The sequence below is a fragment of the Salvelinus namaycush genome, chromosome 32, assembly GCF_016432855.1.
Source record: "Salvelinus namaycush isolate Seneca chromosome 32, SaNama_1.0, whole genome shotgun sequence".
Classification (NCBI taxonomy): domain Eukaryota; kingdom Metazoa; phylum Chordata; class Actinopteri; order Salmoniformes; family Salmonidae; genus Salvelinus; species Salvelinus namaycush.
The window spans coordinates 249,064-271,638 of record NC_052338.1 but is presented as its reverse complement, the minus strand read 5'-3'; the positions used below and the strand labels follow the sequence as shown (position 1 = coordinate 271,638).

At 43.6% G+C, this 22,575-nt stretch overlaps 1 protein-coding gene across 1 annotated transcript in view; it reads right to left on the bottom strand.

Annotated features, from left to right (window-relative positions):
* Window positions 1-22,575, bottom strand: part of nudcd1 (NudC domain containing 1) — a 32,434-nt gene that overhangs the window by 5,254 nt on the left and 4,605 nt on the right. Inside the window, exons 3-8 of the mRNA XM_038972105.1 lie at window positions 21,318-21,503; window positions 19,679-19,871; window positions 17,873-18,064; window positions 15,216-15,423; window positions 8,263-8,410; window positions 7,502-7,627 (exon numbers count right to left, since the gene is read on the bottom strand). Coding sequence (XP_038828033.1) covers window positions 7,502-7,627; window positions 8,263-8,410; window positions 15,216-15,423; window positions 17,873-18,064; window positions 19,679-19,871; window positions 21,318-21,503 — 1,053 coding nt within the window. The remainder of the gene's footprint in view (window positions 1-7,501; window positions 7,628-8,262; window positions 8,411-15,215; window positions 15,424-17,872; window positions 18,065-19,678; window positions 19,872-21,317; window positions 21,504-22,575) is intronic.

The following is a 22,575-nucleotide window of genomic DNA, read 5'->3' as shown; positions in this document are numbered from 1 at the left end:
TGAGTCTAAATATTCCTGTTACATTGCACAACCTTCAATGTTGTCATAATTACGTAAAATTCTGGCAAATTAGTTCGCAAAGAGCCAGGCGGCCCAGACTGTTGCATATACCCTGACTCTGCGTGCAATAAACGCAAGAGAAATGACACAATTTCACCTGGTTAATATTGCCTGCTAACCTGGATTTCTTTTAGCTAAATATGCAGGTTTAAAAATATATACTTGTGTATTGATTTTAAGAAAGGCATTGATGTTTATGGTTAAGTACACATTGGAGCAATGACAGTCATTGATTGATTGTTTTTTATAAGATAAGTTTAATGCTAGCTAGCAACTTACCTTAGCTTACTGCATTCGCTAACAGGCAGGCTCTTCGTGGAGTGCAATGAAATCAGGTGTTAGAGCATTGGACTAGTTAACTGTAAGGTTGCAAGATTGAATCCCCCGAGCTGACAAGGTTAAAAATCTGTCGTTCTGCCTAGGCCGTCATTGAAAATAAGAATGTGTTCTTAACTGACTTGCCTAGTTAAATAAAGATTAAATAAAGGTATAAAAATAAAAAAAAAACATCGGCAAATCGGCGCCCAAAAATACCGATTTCCGATTGTTATGTAAACTTGGTATCGGCCCAATTAATCGGCCATTCCGATTAATCGGTCGACCTCTAGTTTGGACCATGATAGTTTGTTGGTGATGTGGACACCAAGGAACTTGAAACTCTCAACCCGCTCAACTACAGCCTCTTCGATGTGAATGGGGGCATGTTCGGCCCCCCTTTTACTGTAGTCCACGATCATCTCCTTTGCCTTGCTCACGTAAAGGGAGATGTTATTGTCCTGGCACCACACTGCCAGGTCTCTGACCTCCTCCCTATAGGCTGTCTCATCGTTGTCGGTGATCAGGCCTACCACTGTTGACGTCAGCAAACTTAATGATGGTGTTGGAGTCATGCTTGGCCACACAGTCATGGGTAAACAGGGAGTACAGGAAGGGACAAAGCATGCACCCGCGGGGCCCCTGTGTATAGAATCAGCATGGCAGATGTGCTGTTTTCTACCCTTACCACTTCCAGGAAGTCCAGAATCCAGTTCAGAGGGAGGTGTTTAGTCCCATGGTCTTTAGCTTAGTGATGAGCTTTGTGGGAACTATGGTGTTGAATGCTGAGCTGTAGTCAATGAACAGCATTCTCACATAGGTGTTCCTTTTGTCCAGGTGGGAAAGGGCAGGGTAGAGTCCAATTGAGATTGCGTCATCTATGAATTTTTTGGGGCGGTATGTGAATTGGAGTAGGTCTAGGGTTTCCGGGATGATGGTGTTGACGTGAGCCATGACCAGCCTTTCAAAGCACTTCATGGCTACTGACATAAGTGCTATAGGGTGGTAGTCATTTAGGCAGGTTACCTTCACTTTCTTGAGCGCTGGGACTATGGTGGTCTGCTTGAAACATGTAGGTATTACAAACTCGGTCAGGGAGAGGTTGAAAATGTCACTGAATAAACTTGCCAGTTGGTCCGCACCTTCTCTGAGTACACTTCCTGGTAATCCGTTTGGCTCTGCGGCCTTGTGAATGTTGACCTGTTTAAAGCTATGGAGAGCGTGACCACACAGTTGTCCGGAACAGCTGGTGCTCTCATGCATGCTTCAGTGTTGTTAGGCCCTAATCTATGGAATGCACATGACTGGGAATACAGATATGCATATGTTGGTCACAGATACCTTAAAAAAAAGGCAGAGGGCATGGATCAGAAAACAAGTAAGTATCTCGTGTGACCACCATTTGCCTCATGCATCGCAACACATCTTCTTTACAGAGTTGATCAGGCTGTTGATTGTGGTCTGTGGAATGTTGTCCTACTCCTCTTCAATGGCTATGCGAAGCTGCTGGATATTGGCGGGAACTGGAACACGCTGTCGTACACGCCGGTCCAGAGCATTCCAAACATTGTCAATGGGTGACATGTCTGGTGCGTATGCAGGCCATGAAAGAACAGATATTTTCAGCTTCTGGGAATTGTGTACAGATCCTTGCGACACAGGAGCGTTCATTATCCTGCTGAAACATGAGGTGATGGTGGCGGATGAATGGCACGTCAATGAGCCTCTGGGATCTCATCACGGTATCGCTGTGCATTCAAATTTCCATCGATAAAATGCAATTGTGTTCGTTGTCTGTAGCTTATGCCTGCCCATATACCACAACCCCAAAGCCATCATGTGGCACTATGCTCACAATGTTGACATCAGCACACCACTTGCCCACATGACGCCATGCCAGTGGTGGTCGGTCCCGTTCAACATCGATAGGTTTAGGCTACTACATGATACTCACATTTTCCCTATACCCATCATCATAAGGTTGCTACAACCTAGCCTATGTTTACAATGCACACAGGTCGAGAGAAAAATATGAGGTGACAGACAGTGACACACTCATGACAGCATCTAGCTGATCTAGGGTGTAATCATCAGTCCAACAGGTGCAAACGAGAGTTTCTATTGGACAAATTCAGGGATGTTTATCCCCATTTCAGAAACGTTTTTCAACAGAATCAGCAGAATGAATACACCCGTGATCACACGTAAACACAGTTCCCTTTCATAGCAGCCATGTTGTATTCCTTCTCGCATCTATGCACTCTCCTCCTCTCACCTTTCCCCTTCGCTTGTGGACTTCAATGCACAACACATCAGCTGTATGTCACTAGGCGAAAAAACCTTTGCAAGCCAAACCATATCATAACAGCTACACACATCAGTGTTTTCCAACCAGGGGTACTTGGCCTATCCACAGGGAGTACTAGAAAAGACCCATGAGACCATAGGCTAACTGGTAAAATGAACATGAGGGGGTACTTCAGGGGTACTCTGGGTTTGTGGTACAGTAGCCAAAAAAGGTTGGGATCCATTGGCCTAAATCATTGTCACCATATTAGCTAAAGGAACGTCATAATCAACATACAGTGCATTCGGAAAGTATTCAGACCCCTCAACTTTTTCCACATTTTGTTCCGTTACAGCCTTATTCTAAAATAGATTAAATAAAACATTTTCCACATCAACACACAATACCCCATAAAGCAAAAACAGGTTTAGAATGTCTTTATTTACAAAAGGATTCAAGTGCAGCCTGTTTCCATTGATAATCATTGAGATGTTTCTACAACTTGATTGGAGTCCACCTGTGGTAAATTCCATTGATTGGACATGATTTGGAAAGGCACACACCTGTCTATATAAGGTCCCACTGTTGACAGTGCACGTCAGAGCAAAAACCAAGCCATGAGGTTGAAGGAATTGTCCATAGAGCTTCGAGACAGGATAAAGTCGAGAGACAGATCTGGGAAAGGGTACCAAAACATTTCTGCAGCATTGAAGGTCCCCAAGAACACAGTGGCGTTCCATCATTCCTAAATGGAAGAAGTTTGGAAGTCCAAGACTCTTCCTAGAGCTGTCCGCCAAGCCAAATTGAGCAATCGGGGGAGAAGGGCCTCACGAAGTCAACGACGTTCAGAATGAGACTGATGAGGAAATTATTAATTGGTGACTGATATGATATCTATATATTCTTGATTTAATTCGGGAGACGGTAACTCATTAAACAACCTTTTCCCATGGTGCCCCAAATTCCTAATGATAAAATTGTTACATGATTCATTTAAATTGAGTAAAAATTTTACGTAGTAGGTAATTAGTCGATAAATAGCAGTCATCACGTGACAGTAGCTAAGATGGGGAGAAATCCAACTACAACTGGCTTAGAACAGGGTAGCACGGCTGGCCCTTAAATGTACACGTAGAGCTAACAATAATATGCATGTAAATCTGTCATGGCTAAAAGTGGAGAAGAGATTGACTTCATCACTACTTGTTTTTGTAAGTGAATGCACCGAGGTGTCTGTCTAAACTACTAGCACACAGCTCGTACACCCATGCATACCCTACAAGACATGCCACCAAAGGTATCTTCACAATCCCCAAGTCAAGAAAAGACTATGGGAGGCACACAGTAGTAAATAGAGCCATGGCTACATGGAACTCTATTCAACATCAGGTAACTGATGCAAGCAGTAGACTCAGATTTTAAAAACAGATAAATATACACCTTATGGAACAGCGGGTACTGTGAAAAGACACACACAAAGGCACAGACACACATGATAAAGACATGCACTCTACACACATGTATTTTGTAGATATGTGATAGTTGAGTAGTGGCCTGAGAAGCCACACTGAATGTGTTATGAAATGTAATGTAATATTTTAAATTGGCTGTTGCCAAGGCAGCAGCTGCTCTTCCTGGGTTCCAGCAACATTAAGGCAGATGTTGCTGGAACCCAGGAAGAGCAGCTGCTGCCTTGGCAACAGCCAATTGGGATCCGTAATAAATACAAAGACAAATAAATGCAAAGACAAAAACATTCAAGGGCCATTTTCTCAAAAGTGGGGTTGCAAGTTGATCAACTTTCAAAGTAGACTTACTCTCCCATTGTTCCTCAACTGCAGTGTATGATATACCACTAAGTGGCGCTGAGTCACTACTTTTATCCAATGTAAAAAAAAAAACTGCATTTCAAATTTTGCTACATAAGACTGAATCGAGGCGGTGGGTCACATATATATATATATATATATACACACAGCTCTTTTATAAGGAACAGCTTCCTGTATCCAGACACTCCTTCTGAGGGACAGACAGAAGCTCCATGTCACCACCCAGGAGTGGATACCACGAGAGCAGACATAGAAAAATAATGATTCTATTTCTATGAGAGAGCAGATCGTCGAGGAGACTTGGTGACAAAAAAACTGTCAGTTTGAGGCAGAGTGGGGTGGAAGGGGTGGAAGAGAGGGCTCCAGACAAGGTGAACATAAAAAAACGGAACATTTTAATATCTCATAATCACTTTACATCAAATCAAAGTTTATTGGTCGCGTACCCAGATTTCCAGATGTTATCGCAGGTGCTCAGAAAAGCTTGTTTCTACCTTCTTAATATGAGATAAAAGCTTTAATGTAATACTACAAAACATCAATATAAACCCGTTTTTGTTACATTCACTGTCTATAATTTGGCCTGTCAAATCCTAAATCCCAAGCTTTAAAATGAAAGAAGGGAAAATATGACTGTCTGGAGCAGACAGCAAATCCCTATGAAGAAATGCGCCGGAGGTGATGGCTGCCGTTTTACGGGCTCCTAACCAATTGTGCTATTTTGTGTGTTATTTCCACGTTGTTGGAACTAATTTTGTATGAAATGTTAATGCTCCGTCTCTTATGACCGAAAAGAGCTCCTGGATATCAGAACAGCGATTACTCACCTCGAACTGGACAAATCTAAAAAATATATTTATTTGTCTGACGAGAAGGATGTAATGTTGCTCCCAGACAAGGCCCAAATCCCTGTCATTCGCATGAAGGAAATACAGGGGGCGGAGATCTGGGTGCCTTGTGAGAATTCGTTGGCGAGTGGGTAACCCGCCTCTGCCATCCGTTCTATTGGTCAACATGCAAACACTGGAGAATAAACTGGATGAGCTCCGTACGAGACTATCCTACCAACGGGACATAAAAAACTGTAATATCTTATGTTTCACTGAGTTGTGGCTGAACGACGACACGGATAATATACAGTTGGCTGGGTTTTCCGTTAATCGGCGGGACAGAATAACTATGTCTGGTAAGACGAGGGGTTGGGGTGTGTGTCTATTTGTCAGTAACAGCTGGTGCGCAATGTCTAATTTTAAGGTAGTCTCGAGGTAATGCTCGCCTGAGTTAGTGCTGTCGACAGCTTATCATGAGATACTCTATCTACCAAGAGTTTTCATCTATATTTTCGTAGCCTTCCATGTACCACCAAAAAAACGACGCTGGCACTAAGACCGCACTCAACGAGCTGTATAAGGCCATAAGCAAACCAGAAAACACCTATCCAGAAGCGGCACTCCTAGTGGATGGGGACATTAATGGAGGCAAACTTAAATCTGTTTTACCTCATTTCTACCAGCATGTCACATGTGCAACCAGAGGAAGAAAAAAAAAAAAAACTCTAGGCCACCTTTACTCCACACAGAGAAACGTACGAAGCTCTCCATCGCCCTCCATTTGGCATATCTGACCATAATTCTGTCCTCCTGATTCCTGCTTAGAAGCAAAAACTAAAGCAGGAAGTACCAGTGCCTCGCTCAATACGGAAGTGGTCAGATGACGCGACGACTCCTGTAAGACCCACACACGTCTCAGCTGTGACATAAATCCAGAAAAACAAGCACAAATTTTTTTTGAACAGCAGGATTCTACCAGCAGCTTGTTAAGCCAATGCAGCACAGGTTAAAAATTCTTACGTGTCTTTTCTGTGGCCTGGAGTTTTTCCTTATCTCATGACCCGGTCAGGTAAAACTCTGGGTCCTATTTATAGGCTATGACAGGGTCCAACGTTTTTACTCAATGGCCCGACCGGGCAAGTTGGCCAAATATCTACTGGCCGAACAGAATTTGTGTTTAATATAATTTTGCAATGTTAGTCATTACTCCATTCTTAAGAATTGCCTTGTCTTAATTGCATTCATTTTTGTTTCTAAAGTATGTCATTTTGAGAATATTTCTTCCCCCCTCTCAAAATAGAATGCTGCCCCTTTAAGACAATTCCGTTTCTGAAAGAGATATCGACCTGGCTGCAGTAGGCTAGCCAATGCTGAAGTGTAAAGAGTAAGTGACTATCAACAGTGGCCAGCATATTGCTGCTATGTTAACTATTGAAGGTTTAACTTTTGTAAATCACTTTCCCTAAAATAAATAAGATCATTGACTAGATTGATGGGTGCTTCTTTTTTGCTCAGGACAGCTCGCAGGTGCTGTGTGAATGTAGCTATCAACTTCTGTACTGATTGAGAAGTTGTGACTTGCAGTAGAATGCTGTACTCGAATGAACGGCCAATCATATTACTCAAATACAAAGAGCACGACTATTCTGCATGTAGTCTTCAATAGTTTTCCATGGTAGACCGCGACAGAGCAGGTAAATGTTGAACTGGAATGCAAAAATGCGCTGAGAAGTAAATAGCCCGGTCGCTGGCGCTGCTTTGAAAGTGGTGTGGCGGCGCTACGCCAAATATAAAATTACTGTGGCAAATGCTGTCTCACCACATGTTTTCTGGTGGCTCTGAGCCAATGCCAAGTGTACTCAATTGGTTCTACTCACACAGCAGCCTGAGAGACATTCTAGGCATCCGAATTGAGATATTCTAGCCATCCTAATTGAGCCTAATGGATAGCTCTCTTAATTTCAAATAAAGAACCCCAAGATATTTGTGTGGTCATTTCCATGTTCATTAAATCAAGACGAGCGTCGCTGACGACGCAAATGGAGAAGGTGTGCATGTCTACTGCGCCACTGTGGGGCCTCTTAGGGAAGAGGGGCTGATGTGGATATGACCAATAGGGGCTCACTGATAACAATGAAGGAGGGAGTGGAGTAAAGGAGGGTGGGCAAAAAGGGTCTCACCACGTGAGTGGGCTTGAGCGACTCTCCGTCGAAGCGTGTCAGGTTGGAGCTGTCTTCTGGGAAGCCATCGCAGTCCTCCAGCTCCTGGGCATTGCAAGGGGGCTTGTCCTTGTCTGGGTTGGCATTCTGAACTCAGAGAGATGGAAGCAGAGAGATTGGATAGCGTTAACAGTGAGAGGATGCATTGAATTCATTCATTAGAAGCCAATGGCGATGGGAACGCTAAATCCCTAAATGAGCAGTGAGTGGTTAAACAAGTTGGGACTGAAAATATAAAAAATAGGAAGCTGAGACTGAGGCAGCTCAAGAGAACTGGACATGACGGTGTGAGGGAGAAGTAGAGCTGCTTTGAGAAACTAAAGAGGGAGGGGTGAGAGTGAGGAGAAGACCTGAAGGTAGACAAAAGGGGCAATAAGAGGCTAAAAGTGAGGGCTCAGTGAGGGGGTTGGAGGGGGGGTCAATTTAGGGGAGATTAGATGAATAGAGGCACAGAAAGTAACATCAAGATTGGAGGTATAAAGGAGAATAGAGAGATGGACAGCAAATGAGGGGTTCATAAAGGATAAATAAAGACTGAGGGTGTTGAGGAGAGCACAGGATTGGATTCATCATCAGTAACCCAGGGTCATGTTCATTAGTGCAATGGAAAATGGAAAGATGCATTTCAGGTAAAGTAATCACTCCCTTTTCTTCCGTTTCATGACTAATGAACACTACCCAAATTAAAAAGAGAAGGCTCAGCGTATGTCAGTGAGTCTCACCATGTCCTCAGTAGTGAGGTATGTCAGTCTCTCGTGGAGCAAGGCCGTCTGCTCTTCACTCATCAGGAACTCTCCTCTCCCGTCTCCTCCAGTCAGCAGCTCTGGCCACATGGGCCCCTCGCTCCTCTTCTGGAGAGTCACCTCTAGGCTAGGAACACACACAGAGACAGACAGGGGGTAGGACTATACTGGCTGAGGGGTATGGTGGAAAACTGCAAGATTATGTTATAATACTTTTATTCCATCAAATGGTCGTTTTATGCAACAGAATAGAGGATTCTTATAACTATTGTGTGTGTGTTCTACTGAGGATGGGCCTCTGGGAGATAACACTGACAGGAGATTTTGGGTGATAAAAACTAAAGAGCATTCCAGAGCATGAGTTAATGTTTCTGTTCTATATGGTACCAGGGAGAGATGACCCCAGGGCCAGACTCTGGTCTATACACAAAGATGACTGTTTTTACAGCAGATACTGTCTGCTATGAATTATAGGTATCTTTCATACAAATCTTAACCTTGTGACCCTTTCTGTACAGTTGAAGACGGAAGTTTACATACACCTTACATACATTTAAACTCAGTTTTTCACAATTCCTGGCATTCAATCCTAGTAAAAATTCACTGTCATAGGTCAGTAAGGATCACCACTTTATTTTAAGAATGTGAAATATCAGAATAGTGGAGAGAATTATTTATTTCAGCTTTAATTTCTTTCATCACATTCCCAATGGGTCAGAAGATTACATACACTCAATTAGTATTTGGTAGCATTCCCTTTAAATTGTTTAACTTGGGTCAAACGTTTCGGGTAGCCTTCCACAAGCCTCCCACAATAAGTTGGGTGAATTTTGGCCCATCCCTCCTGACAGAGCTGGTGCAACTGAATCAGGTTTGTAGGCCTCCTTGCTCACACACGCTTTTTCAGTTTGCCCACAAATGTTCTATGGGATTGAGGTCAGGGCTTTATGACGGCCACTCCAATACCTTGACTTTGTTGTCCTTAAGCCATTTTGACACAACTTTGGAAGTATGCTTGGGGTCATTGTCCATTTGCGACATAGCTTTTACTTCCTGACTGATGTCTTGATATGTTGCTTCAATATATCCACTTAATTTTCCTTCCTCATGACGACATCTATTTAGTGAAGTGCAGCAAAGCACCCCCACATGATGCTGCCACCCCCGTGCTTCACGGTTGGGATGGTGTTCTTCGGCTTGCAAGCATCCCCCTTTTTCCACCAAACATAACAATGGTTATTATGGCCAAACAGTTCTATTTTTGTTTCATCAGACCAGAGGACATTTCTCCAAAAAGTACGGTCTTGTCCCCATGTGAGATTGCAAACCGCAGTCTGGCTTTTTTATTGCGGTTTTGGAGCATGGCTTCTTCTGTGCTGAGCGGCCTTTCAGGTTATGTTGATATATATAGATCCTCAACACAGGGAGGAAAAGTAAAAGTACTCAAAAATATGAATAGTAAAGGTACAGATAAGTAAAAATACAACTTTAGTATTTTTACTTAAGTACTTTACACCACTGCAATGGCATAGCCACCCGAGCCACGGTCTGTTAACCCCGCTAGCATCTAGAAGACAGAGACAGTACAGGTGAATCAAATCTGGGACCGAGAGACTGTAAAATAGCTTCTATTTCCAGGCCATCAGACTGTGAAACAGTCACCACTAGCCGGCCTCCGCCCAGTACCCTGCACTGAACTTTAGTCAGTCACTGTTACCAGCCTGCTACCACCAGGTACTCTATCCTGCACCTTATAGACAGCTGCACTATGTACATAGTCATTGAACACCTTAATAATGTTTACATACTGTTTTACCCACTTCATATGTATAGTGCATTCGGAAAGTATTCAGACCCCTCAACTTTTTCCACATTTTGTTACGTTAGCCTTATTCTAAAATGGATCAAATAAAGTCAACATCAATCTGCATACAAAACCACATAATGACAAAGCAAAAACTGCAAATTTATAAAAAATTTAAACCAGAAATAACTTATTTACATAAGTATTCAGACCCTTTGCTATGAGACTCAAAATTGAGTTCAGGTGAGTCCTGTTTCCATTGATCATCCTTGAGATGACTCTACAACTTGTTTGGAGTCCACCTGTTGTAGATTCAATTGATTGGACATGATTTGGAAAGGCACACATCTGTCTATATAAGGTCCCACAGTTGTCAGTGCGAAAACCAAGCCACGAGGTTGAAGGAATTGTCCGTAGAGCTCCAAGACAGGATTGTGTCGAGACAGATCTGGGGAAGGGTACCAAAACATTTCTACAACATTGAAGGTCCTCAAGAACGCAGTGGCCTTCATAATTCTTAAATGGAAGAAGTTTGGAACCACCAAGACTCTTCTTAGAGCTGACCAAGGACCCAATGGTCACTCTGACAGAGCTCCAGAGTTCCTCTGTGGAGATGGGAGAACCTTCCAGGACAACCATCTCTGCAGCACTCCACAAATAAGGCCTTTATGGTAGAGTGGCTAGACAGAAGCCACTCCTCAGTAAAAGGCACAACAGCAACGCTCTGAGTTTGCCAAAAGGCACCTAAAGGACCCTCAGACCATGAGAAACAATATTCTCTAGTCTGATGAAACCAAGATTGAAGTCTTTGGCCTGAATGCCAAGCGTCACGTGTGGAGGAAACCAGACACCGCTCATCACCTGGCCAATACCATCCTTACAATGAAGCACGGTGGTGGCAAAATCTTGCTGTGGGGACGTTTTTTAGCGGCAGGGACTGGGAGACTAGTCAGGATCGAGGCAAAGATGAACGGAGCAAAGAACAGAGAGATCCTTGATGAAAACTTGCTCCAGAGTGCTCAGGACCCCCGTTCTGGTGCGAAGGTTCAAGACAACACAGGAGTGGCTTCGGGACAAGTCTCCGAATTTCCTTGAGTGGCCCAGCCAGAGCCCGGACTTGAAAATAGCTGTGTAGCAACGCTCCCTATCCAACCTGACAGAGCTTGAGAGGATTTGCAGAGAAGAATGGGAGAAACTCCCCAAATACAGGTGTGCTAAGTTATAGCGTCATACCCAAGAACACTCAAGGCTGTAATCGCTGCCAAATGTGCTTCAACAAAGTACTGAGTTCTGTATACTTATGTAAATGTGATTTCAGTTGTCATTTTTGTTGTTCTTTGTCGTTGTGGTATTATGTTTTTTTATGTTAACCTTTATTTAACCAGGCAAGTCATTTAAGAACAAATTCTTATTTACAATGACGGCCTACCTCGCCCAAACCCGAACGACGCCAATTCTGCAGCACCCTATGGGACTCCCAATCACGGCCAGGTGTGATACAGCCTGGATTCGAACCTGGGACTGTAGTGACGCCTCTGGGACTGTAGTGACGCCAGTGAGATGCAATGCCTTAGACCGCTGCGCCACTCGGGAGTGTGTAGATTGATGAGAGAAAAAAAACGAATTAAAACCATTTAGGCTATAACCTAACCTCAAGGGGTCTGAATACTTTCCAAAGGCACTGTGTGCCTTAAAATGTACATTCTTACTATTTCCACTTAGTGCTACAACAAGCACTGCAGCAGTAATGAATGAGTAAGAAAGTGTATCTATAGGCTTGCGTTGTTGTTATTATTAGCGGCTTAGGTCTTTTTTAATATCAAGGAATATTTAACTTTCTCTGTTCATAGGAGTAACATGAATTTGTGCACGAGGCAGAAATAATGAAGTGCGACTCGAGTTTCACCATAAGTTGGAAGACGCTGTCCCTTTTTGGTCAGTGTCAGTGGAAGAAAAGGGAGAAAGGATGGATGTTGAGAGGTGGACCCGCAGTGTGCTGCTCTCCCCGTCCGCTAATACTAACCGTTAGATGCAGGCACCATCACACCAGTAAAATAAAAATGTAATTATTGAAATGTATGCTGACTCTGCTATGCTTCACAAGTAATACAACAATGGATCTATTACTGGTTTGATCATATAGCCTACCTCAAAAAAGAAGATAAACACTGCTCAAAAAAATAAAGGGAACACTAAAATAACACATCCTAGATCTGAATGAATTAAATATTATTATTAAATACTTTTTTCTTTACATAGTTGAATGTGCTGACAACAAAATCACACAAAAAGTATCAATGGAAATCAAATTTATCAACCCATGGAGGTCTGGATTTGGAGTCACACTCAAAATTAAAGTGGAAAACCACACTACAGGCTGATCCAACTTTGATGTAATGTCCTTAAAACAAGTCAAAATGAGGCTCAGTAGTGTGTGTGGCCTCCACGTGCCTGTATGACCTCCCTACAATGCCTGGGCATGCTCCTGATGAGGTGACGGAAGGTCTCCTGAGGGATCTCCTCCCAGACCTGGACTAAAGCATCCGCCAACTCCTGGACAGTCTGTGGTGCAATGTGGCGTTGGTGGATGGAGCGAGACATGTCCCAGATGTGCTCAATTGGATTCAGGTCTGGGGAACGGGCGGGCTAGTCCATAGCATCAATGCCTTCCTCTTGCAGGAACTGCTGAAACACTCCAGCCACATGAGGTCTAGCATTGTCTTGCATTAGGAGGAACCCAGGGCCAACCGCACCAGCATATGGTCTCACAAGGGGTCTGAGGATCTCATCTCGGCACCTAATGGCAGTCAGGCTACCTCTGGCGAGCACATGGAGGGCTGTGCGGCCCCCCCAAAGAAATGCCACCCCACACCATGACTGACCCACCGCCAAACCGGTCATGCTGGAGGATGTTGCAGGCAGCAGAACGTTCTCCACGGCGTCTCCAGACTCTGTCACGTCTGTCACATGTGTGTGTGAACCTGCTTTCATCTGTGAAGAGCACAGGGCGCCAGTGGCGAATTTGCCAATCTTGGTGTTCTCTGGCAAATGCCAAACGTCCTGCATGGTGTTGGGCAGTAAGCACAACCCCCACCTGTGGACGTCGGGCCCTCATACCACCCTCATGGAGTCTGTTTCTGACTGTTTGAGCAGACACATGCACATTTGTGGCCTGCTGGAGGTCATTTTGCAGGGCTCTGGCAGTGCTCCTCCTTGCACAAAGGCGGAGGTAGTGGTCCTGCTGCTGGGTTGTTGCCCTCCTATGGCCTCCTCCACGTCTCCTGATGTACTGGCCTGTCTCCTGGTAGCGCCTCCATGCTCTGGACACTACGCTGACAGACACAGCAAACCTTCTTGCCACAGCTCGCATTGATGTGCCATCCTGGATGAGCTGCACTACCTGAGCCACTTGTGTGGGTTGTAGACTCCGTCTCATGCTACCACTAGCGTGAAAGCACTGCCAGCATTCAAAAGTGACCAAAACATCAGCCAGGAAGCATAGGAACTGAGAATTGGTCTGTGGTCACCACCTGCAGAACCACTCCTTTATTGGGGGTGTCTTGCTAATTGCCTATAATTTCCACCTGTTGTCTATTCCATTTGCACAACAGCATGTGAAATTTATTGTCCATCAGTGTTGCTTCCTAAGTGGACAGTTTGATTTCACAGAAGTGTGATTGACTTGGAGTTACATTGTGTTGTTTAAGTGTTCCCTTTATTTTTTTGAGCAGTGTATATAAAAACACCCGAACTAAAATGCACTGGCAGGGCAATTCAAGCAATGCCAATATGTGGTGATAATGTATTGGGCCTATAGCTTATTGCACAAACCTCATTGCTACAGTACTGTTTTTAATTAGTTAATGTTTCATAGGCTTATGTTTTTAAGTCATTCTCAAAAAAATCGGAGCACTAGATCTCATTTTGCATTTTGACTCTGTGATCTTGACTCAGAAAAGATTGGTGACCACTGTTCTAGAGTTTTCTCTGTTTACACTATCAACGTTTCCCTTTACTGTGGCAATAGTGATCAAATCAACGCAATATTAGCCACTTTCAATGCAACATACCGAAACAAAACGAACAATGCAAGAGATTTTGTTGTAGGCAGAACACATCGGAGCAGGATTCTATTGCATTGACACACACTACTCAGCTTGTACTCTACACAGACCGGTGTGGCATAAACAATCAGAGCTGCAGTAGGGTTATATGCAAATAGACCATTGCCATATATGGATTTGTGCCATTTACTTTGAACTGGACTATGTTTACAGCATGAGCTGTGGAAGCGCTTGTTTTGAGATCAAAGCGAGAGCAGCATTTTGTTCATATCCTTTGCTAGTTATTGCGTTATTAGCCCCGTTTTAGATCATTTGTAGTCAGCAATAGGGGAGTGATTGCTTCCAACAAGAGCGTTTATAGACATCTTTGAAAAAGTGACAGTGTTGTATTTTAGTAAAGAGCATTGTTTGTCTTAAAGGGACAGTGTTGTATTTTGAGACAGGCTTGAATAAACTAAGTAGACAACAGGCAGAGGGTAGCATAAATTGTCGGATTCTCTGTAATAATGGTATGAGAATAATAATGCATTTGTTAGTCACAGTAGCCTACACTGTTAAAACTGTAACTTAAAGCGGGTACAGCCTGTGTTCACAGTAAACACACACTACATACCTACCTCAATTACCTTGTACCCCCTGCACATTGACATTGTACTGGTACCCCCTGTATATAGCCAAATTATCGTTATTCTCATTGTGTATTTATTATTACATGTTATAACTTTTCCATTATTGCTCTATTTTCTCCTCTGCATTGTTGGGAAGGACCCGTAGAAGGCATTTCACTGTTAGTCTACCCTGGTTGTTTACGAACCATGTGACAAATAAAATCTAATTGTATTTGAATGGTATCAAAAACTAACTTTCATATGAGTCAAACTATAGTTTCCTGTTTGTTTGTAGATAGTGGTAATGCTCTGATATTTTCACAAAAGCGAATTCACCATGAAAGGAAATCTGACTCATGACTCTGGGCTGAGTAAAAGCAGATGTGTAGTGCACTACTTTTGACCAGGGCATCAATATCTCTTAATCCTCCAGGGCGGGCCGGCAAGGCCGCTAACCTTTTCTCGTCTTTGATGATCCAGGCACTGGCTTCGGGGTCCACAAGGGCGTGCAGCTGCCCCTCCAGCAAGGGGGCAAAACCCCGCACCCCCACACTCACATTTTCCATGGAGAGCTTGAAGAGCACGTCGTCTTTGGTGATGCCCTCAGGCATACGCACAGATACTGTTATATCCTCTATTGTCTGCTGCCAGAAGTAGATTGGATCTGAATGGCATAGGGGAGAAATAAAAATGAAATGTAAATAATGTTGAGTACATTAAGATTTCTATAGACACGTGTCTGATTAATATATAAATGAAACATGTAATACAAAGCATGAACTGTATCAAATTACCCTGAAAACCAAGTCCGAAGTTGGAAATGAGGATCCTAAAACTATGATTAATGGGCATGTTGCAGTTTGAGGTAATTTTTTTCCTGGGGGGGGGGGGGGGGGTATTATCCCATGAGCTCTGAGGCTCTTATTATCACTAGCCTAATGGGCGACCGTCCGCACCACACCAGCATGAGACAACCCATTACTCTTATTAAAAAGGGCAATCTGCAGTTCAAAGAAACAGCAAAGCACACTATTTTGGTAAACCGCTGAGGGATGGGGCTGGAGAAATGTATGTAGCAATCACAGACTACCCTATTAGAGGGGTAATAGCTGGAACAGGCCGAGAATCAGACGGACGTTGTAATTGTAGCCCATCCCTTTAAGGAACATTCAGGCATTGCCCTTTGGGTAAATCCTCCTCCATTTGAAAATGATTCAACAGCTAGGCATATATGCTCAGTGACAGACCTCAATGCCACACCCGTCCTGCCGGCCTCTGACAAACGGACAGTTCCATAATAGTCTTAGATCAGTCTCTCTGAGTCATAGCTGATTAAAAAGCAGTGTATGTTACAAATGGAACCATATATCCAAATATACATCACATTATTCTAAAACTGATTACATTGATTTCCCCCCCCCCCCCCAAAATGGATTGAAATATCTTATTTACATAAGTATTCAGACCCTTTGCTATGAAACTCGAAATTGAGCTCAGGTGCATCCTGCTTCCATTGATCATCCTTGAGATGTTTATACAACTTGATTGGAGTCCACCTGTGGTAAATTCAATTGATTGTACATGATTTGGAAAGGCACACACCTTCCTCTATAAAAGGCCGCCCAGCTAAACTGAGCAATCGGGGGAGAAGGGCCATGGTCAGGGAGATGACAAAGAACCCGATAGTCACTCAGAGCTCCAGAGTTCCTCTGTGGAGAAACTTCCAGAAGGACCACCATCTCTGCAGCACTCCACCTACCAGGACTTTATGATAGAGTGGCCAGATGGAACCCACTCCTCAGTAAAAAGGCACATGACAGCCCGCTTGGAGTTTGCCAAATGCACCTAAAGACTCTCAGACCATGAGAAACAAGATTCTCGGGTCTGCTGAAACCAAGATTGAACTCTTTGGCCTGAATGCCAAGCGTCACGTTTGAGTAAACACTGGTACCATCCCTACGGTGAAGCATGGTGGTGGCAGCATCATGCTGTGGGGATGTTTTTCAGCGGCAGGGACTGGGAGAGATCCTTGATGAAAACCTGCTCCAGAGTGCTCAGGACCTCAGACTGGGGCGAAGGTTCACCTTCCAACAGGACAACGACCCTAAGCACACATCAAAGACAATGTAGGCTTGGCTTCGGGACAAGTCTCTGAATGTCCTTAAGTGACCCCGCCAGAGCCCGGACTTGAACCCGTTTGAACATCTCTGGAGAGACCTGAAAATAGCTGTGCAGCAACGCTCCCAATCCAACCTGACAGAGCTTGAGAGGATCTGCAGAGAAGAATGGGAGAAACTCCCCAAATACATGTGTGCCAAGCTTGTAGCGTCATACCCAAGAAGACTCGAGGCTGACAAAACGTGCTTCAACAAAGTACTGAATAAAGGGTCTGAATACTTATGTAAATGTGATATTTCGGTTAATTTTTTATAAATTAGGAAACATTTCTAAAAAAACGGTTTTTGTGTGGATTGATGGAGAAAAAAAACGACTTAATCAATTTTTGAATAAGGCTGTAACCAAACAAAATGTGGAAAAAGTCAAGGGGTTTGAATACTTTCCGAAGGCACTGTATACCGTCTAGGCTACCGGTCTATTACTTTTGAGCATGCTTGGTTATTGAATGAGAGATGGATAAATGGTAGCCTAATATTTGTTGTGTAGAGGGAATAAACCAGTCAGAAAATATTATAATGATTTAGGCCCATATAATAAAACTCAAAGAAACACATTAGGCTACACGCAATCTCATAAACAACGGCAAATGCATCTCGTTTATCATTAGCAAAAGTTATTAGCCTACCATTAGGCCTATTATAATGGTGCCAGGTTTCCCCCATGCTTGAATCAGACACTGGGATGACAATGCATTCAGAATACTAAAATCTATGAATTTAGTCTAATGTTGCCTGTCACCCATTTCATGATGTTATTTCCCTGGCAACCGATGCTTATCACATACGCACGCCCGTCCAATCTCAAATCCTTTTACAGCACCTTTCAATGTTCTATCCAATCCTGAGCAGTGGAAAAAAATGGCATACTTAAAACAGTTTCTTCATATGTTATACTTTCTATGCAGCTTTTACCTATGACCTGTAGCATTGACTCACCAGCGCTCGACTCCATCTCCATGGCCTGTGTCGCAGGCTGCTCCAGCAGTGCGCCGTCAACATGTGTGAAAACAAAGGGTTTCTCCGAAGCCACCATTAGCCCTTTCCCTTGGGGCTCCAACGCTGCATAGTGGGGCACTGACTTCCCCCTCAGCACCTTCCTCTTCCTTACCTTGTACTTCTTCTCCTGACCTGAAAATTGCCGATACGGCACACACAGAATACATGTTCAAGCATTATTAGACTGATTTGATTGCAATTTACAGGTTTAATTCTCATACCTGGCGACAAACGTGTATTTTCTCTGCAACTTCACTATTACATGTCTTTATTATTATCAGTAGCATTTCATTATTATTATTCAAGTTATTACCTCTAAATATTTGTCTAGTATAGAAATTAAGAAAATGCTTGTTACAGAGAGGATTGTTACATTTTCGTACTGACAAAAATGAACGCATAGGCTATCGGACTCAAAAGAAACATGCAATATCAGAGGTGTGGACTCGAGTCACATGACTTAGGCTTGAGTCTCACATTTGATGACTTGAGACTCGACTTCACTTGGAGCCTCAAGACTCGGGACTCGTCTTTGACTTGAGACTGATGACTTGAAATTATTTGGCCAGGTTTTGCAATGTTTTGTCACTCATTTTGTGGCACAGAGTCTCCGTGGATTACTCTCCACGCAGCCAGATACAGTAGCCACAAAACACCAGTCTCAACATCAACAGTGAAGAGGCGACTCCGGGATGCTGGCCTTCTAGGCAGAGTTCCTCTGTCCAGTGTCTGTGTTCTTTTGCCCATCTTAATATTTTATTGGCCAGTCTGAGATATGGCTTTTTCTTTGCAACTCTGCCTAGAAGGCCAGCATCCTGGAGTCGCCTCTTCACTGTTGACGTTGAGACTGGTGTTTTGTGGGTACTATTTAATGAAGCTGCCACTTGAGGACTTGCGAGGCGTGTTTCTCAAACTAGACACTAATGTACTTGTCCTCTTACTCAGTTGTGCACCAGGCCACCAACCTCCTGTGGTGTATCATGACAATACTGCAATACTCGATTTTCCATGGCAAAAGGAAGTTTCCAAGTAATTAAAGTTCCCTATGGACCCTGATCAAAATAAATGCACTATATAGGGAATAGAGTGCCATTTGGGATGCATCCCATGTCTAATTTTCTCATTCTGTTCTACCCTCCTTTTAGTAATTACTACCAGGTAGCTTGGTTTCAGGTCGAATGCCCAGAATTTTTATGAAGATTCTCCTTAGCAACATTTATTTTGGAAGATACAGATCTACAGTTGAGATATCAGAGCAAATGAAAGTCAATTAACGCACATTTCATTTTCCCAAACCCTAAGTAAATGTTGTTTCTGTAGGTCAGCCTTTGATAATAGAAATGATGGCCATTGATAATAGAAATGATGGGCATGAAGGTGGTAAACATGCCACAAATGCTCACATTCTCATTCAGAGCTACCTGCTAATTAGCTCGCCGTCATCAACTTATTATGCTCTTTCACTGAGAAACTAAAAAAGCAATGAAGTGATCTATCTCCATATGAATAAGATGTTTAATTTAACTGAGGCACAAAATTATCCTGAATGACTTAGTTACTATTCCCAACTCCCTCATCATTGACAACACAACGAGGTAGATCACATACAATGGTATAGTGAACTACATGCACTATACCAGCACCCATATAGAAAAGTTAGGTTTCGTCATCCCCTAGTGTTACGAGCAGTATATGGAATATAGGGTGCCATTTGGGACGCACACAAAAGTGCCCCACCCCACTCACCCTGTTCTGCAGTGTTCGAGACTGTGATCCATTCCAAAGAAACAGAGTAGCCACTTCCCTTTGCATCAGAGTCCGATAATGGGTCTTTCTGGATGCGGAGGAGCAGGACCTCCATGGAGTGGACCCCAGCCTGGACGTGAGATATGCTGTGGAGGATGGTGAAGGGCTCCCCCATCTCCTCACTGAACAAGGGCTGACAAACACACACAATCAACAAGTCTAGTTAGTTCAGACAGAAATGTGTTCTAACTTAAGATCAATCCATGCACAGTGGGTACGAAATGTAGTATTTATAACACATCTATAAGATAAGATATTAGGTACACCCATCTAGTACCGGGTCGGACCTCACATCGCCTCCAGAACAGCCTGAATTCATCGGGGCATGGAAACGTTGCTCAATTGGTATCAAGGGATCTAATGTGTGCCAGGAAGACACCAGGCAGGATGGCACCATGGACTCATGCTGCTTACGCCAAATCTTGACTCTGCCATCAGCATGACGCAACAGGTACCGGGATTCGTCAGGCCAGGCAATGTTTTTCCACTCCTCAATTGTTGGTGGTCGTGTGCCCACTGGAACCGCTACTTCTTGTTTTTAGCTGATACGAGTGGAACCCGGTGTGTTCGTCTGCTGCGTTAGCCGACCCGTGACAAGGACCGACGAGTTGTGCGTTCCCGAGATCCCATTCTGCGCCGTTATTTGCCGGTTTGTGGCCCGCCTGTTTGCTTGCACAATTCTTGTCTTTCTCCTTAGACCTCTCATCAACGTAACGTTTTCGCCCATAGGACTGCCGCTAACTGGATGTTTTTGGTTTGTCGGGTAAACCCTAGACACTGTCGTACGTGAAAAGTCTAGGAAGCCGGGCCGTTTCTGTGATACTGGGACCGGCGCCTGGTACCGACGATCATACTACGCTCAATGTCACTTAGGTCACTCGTTTTGCCCATTCTAACGTTACATCGAACAGTAACATAATGCCTTCATGCCTATCTGCCTGCTAAATATAGCAAGCCACGGCCACGTGACTCACTGTCTGTAGGAGCGAATCATTTTTCGTGAATGGGGTGGTGTACCTAACAAACTGTTCACTGAGTATGTGACATAGCGTTAGTAAAGCTTCATATAACAAGCTACATCTTATTGTGCATTCATACCATAAATAACCATGTCAAAGACATTATAAAGCTTTTATAAATAATGATGTACAATGTTCATTTAATGTGAATTCCCTGTCACTGGGTAACCTATGTTATTCATGCGGATAGAGTTAATGTGTCTAACTGGCTGGAATTGCTGGGCTTGTGATTAAGTAGAGACTATTCATTTCTTTCAAGCTTATCAACATGCTAAACCTGATCTACAGAATGGTATATAAAAGAGGACTCAAGATAAAACAGGCCTGGATTAATATATTCCACCATGGGTTTATGGTAGGTTAATTTGACAAACACTATAAGTAACATTGAGACTGATATCTCTTTTTCAAGTGAGATATAACTGCTGACCTTTATTAAAATGGGATGTAAAAAAAAAAATCTGGGAAAAAAAACTAAAAAGCAAAGTGGATGCAATGTTGTTGGTCAATATCTGAACATTGATCGTGACAGAGTATATTGCAGGTCCAAGTCTTCTCACCTCCCACTTCAGACTGCAATTCTCCCTTCTCATGCTGGTTCTGAGGAGGTAGAGTCTGCCCGCGCCGTCAGAGAGAGATGCCCAGGTGGCAGAGGTGAAGCTAAGAGAGGCACAGAGACGTTCCTCACACACAGTGGGGTCAGAGGGCATGTGGAAGACCTCTATGGGCTTCCCCAGTGCCGTGTCCTGTCAACACAATACAAAGACCTGTCAGTCTCCTGTCATCAATGGAGGATTTCTACAGAACCTCATCTCTGTTATGAATTCTGTTTATGAATGAAATAGTATACGCCAGGGTTTATTTTACTGCACATCGTAAGTATTCAGACCCTTTGCTATGAGACCCGAAATTAAGCTCCGGTGCATCCTGTTTCCATTGATCATCCTTGAGATGTTTCTACAACTTGATTGGAGTCCACCTGTGGTAAATTAAATTGATTGGACAAGATTTGGAAAGGCACACACCTGTCTATATAAGGTCCCACAGTTGACAGTGCCTGTCAGAGCAAAAACCAAGCCACGAGGTCAAAGGAATTGTCCGTAGAGCTCCGATGGGGAAGGGTACCAAACAATTGCTGCAGCATTGAAGGTCCCCAAGAACACAGTGGCCTCAATCATTCTTAAATGGAAGAAGTTTGGAACCACCAAGATTCTTCTGAGAGCTGGCCACACGGCCAAACTAAGCAATCGGGGAAGCAGGCCCTTGATCAGGGAGGTGACCAAGAACACGATGGTCACTCTGACAGAGCTCGACAGTTCCTCTGTGGAGATGGGAGAACCTTCCAGAAGGACCAACATCTCTGCAGAACTCCACCAATTCAAATCAAATGTATTTATATAGCCCTTCTTACATCAGCTGATATATCAAAGTGCTGTACAGAAACCCAGCCTAAAACCCCAAACAGCAAGCAATGCAGGTGTAGAAGCACGGTAGCTAGGAGAAACTCCCTAGAAAGGCCAAAACCTAGGAAGAAACCTAGAGAGGAACCAGGCTATGAGGGGTGGCCAGTCCTCTTCTGGCTGTGCCGGGTGGAGATTATAACAGAACATGGCCAAGATGTTCAAATGTTCATAAATGACCAGCATGGTCAAATAATAAAAATCACAGTAGTTATCGAGGGTGCAACAAGTCAGCACCTCAGGAGTAAATGTCAGTTGGCTTTCAGGCCGTTATGATCGTTCAGGCCGTTATGGTAGAGTGGCCAGACAGAAGCCACTCCTCAGTAAAAAGGCACATGACAGCCCGCTTGGAGTTTGC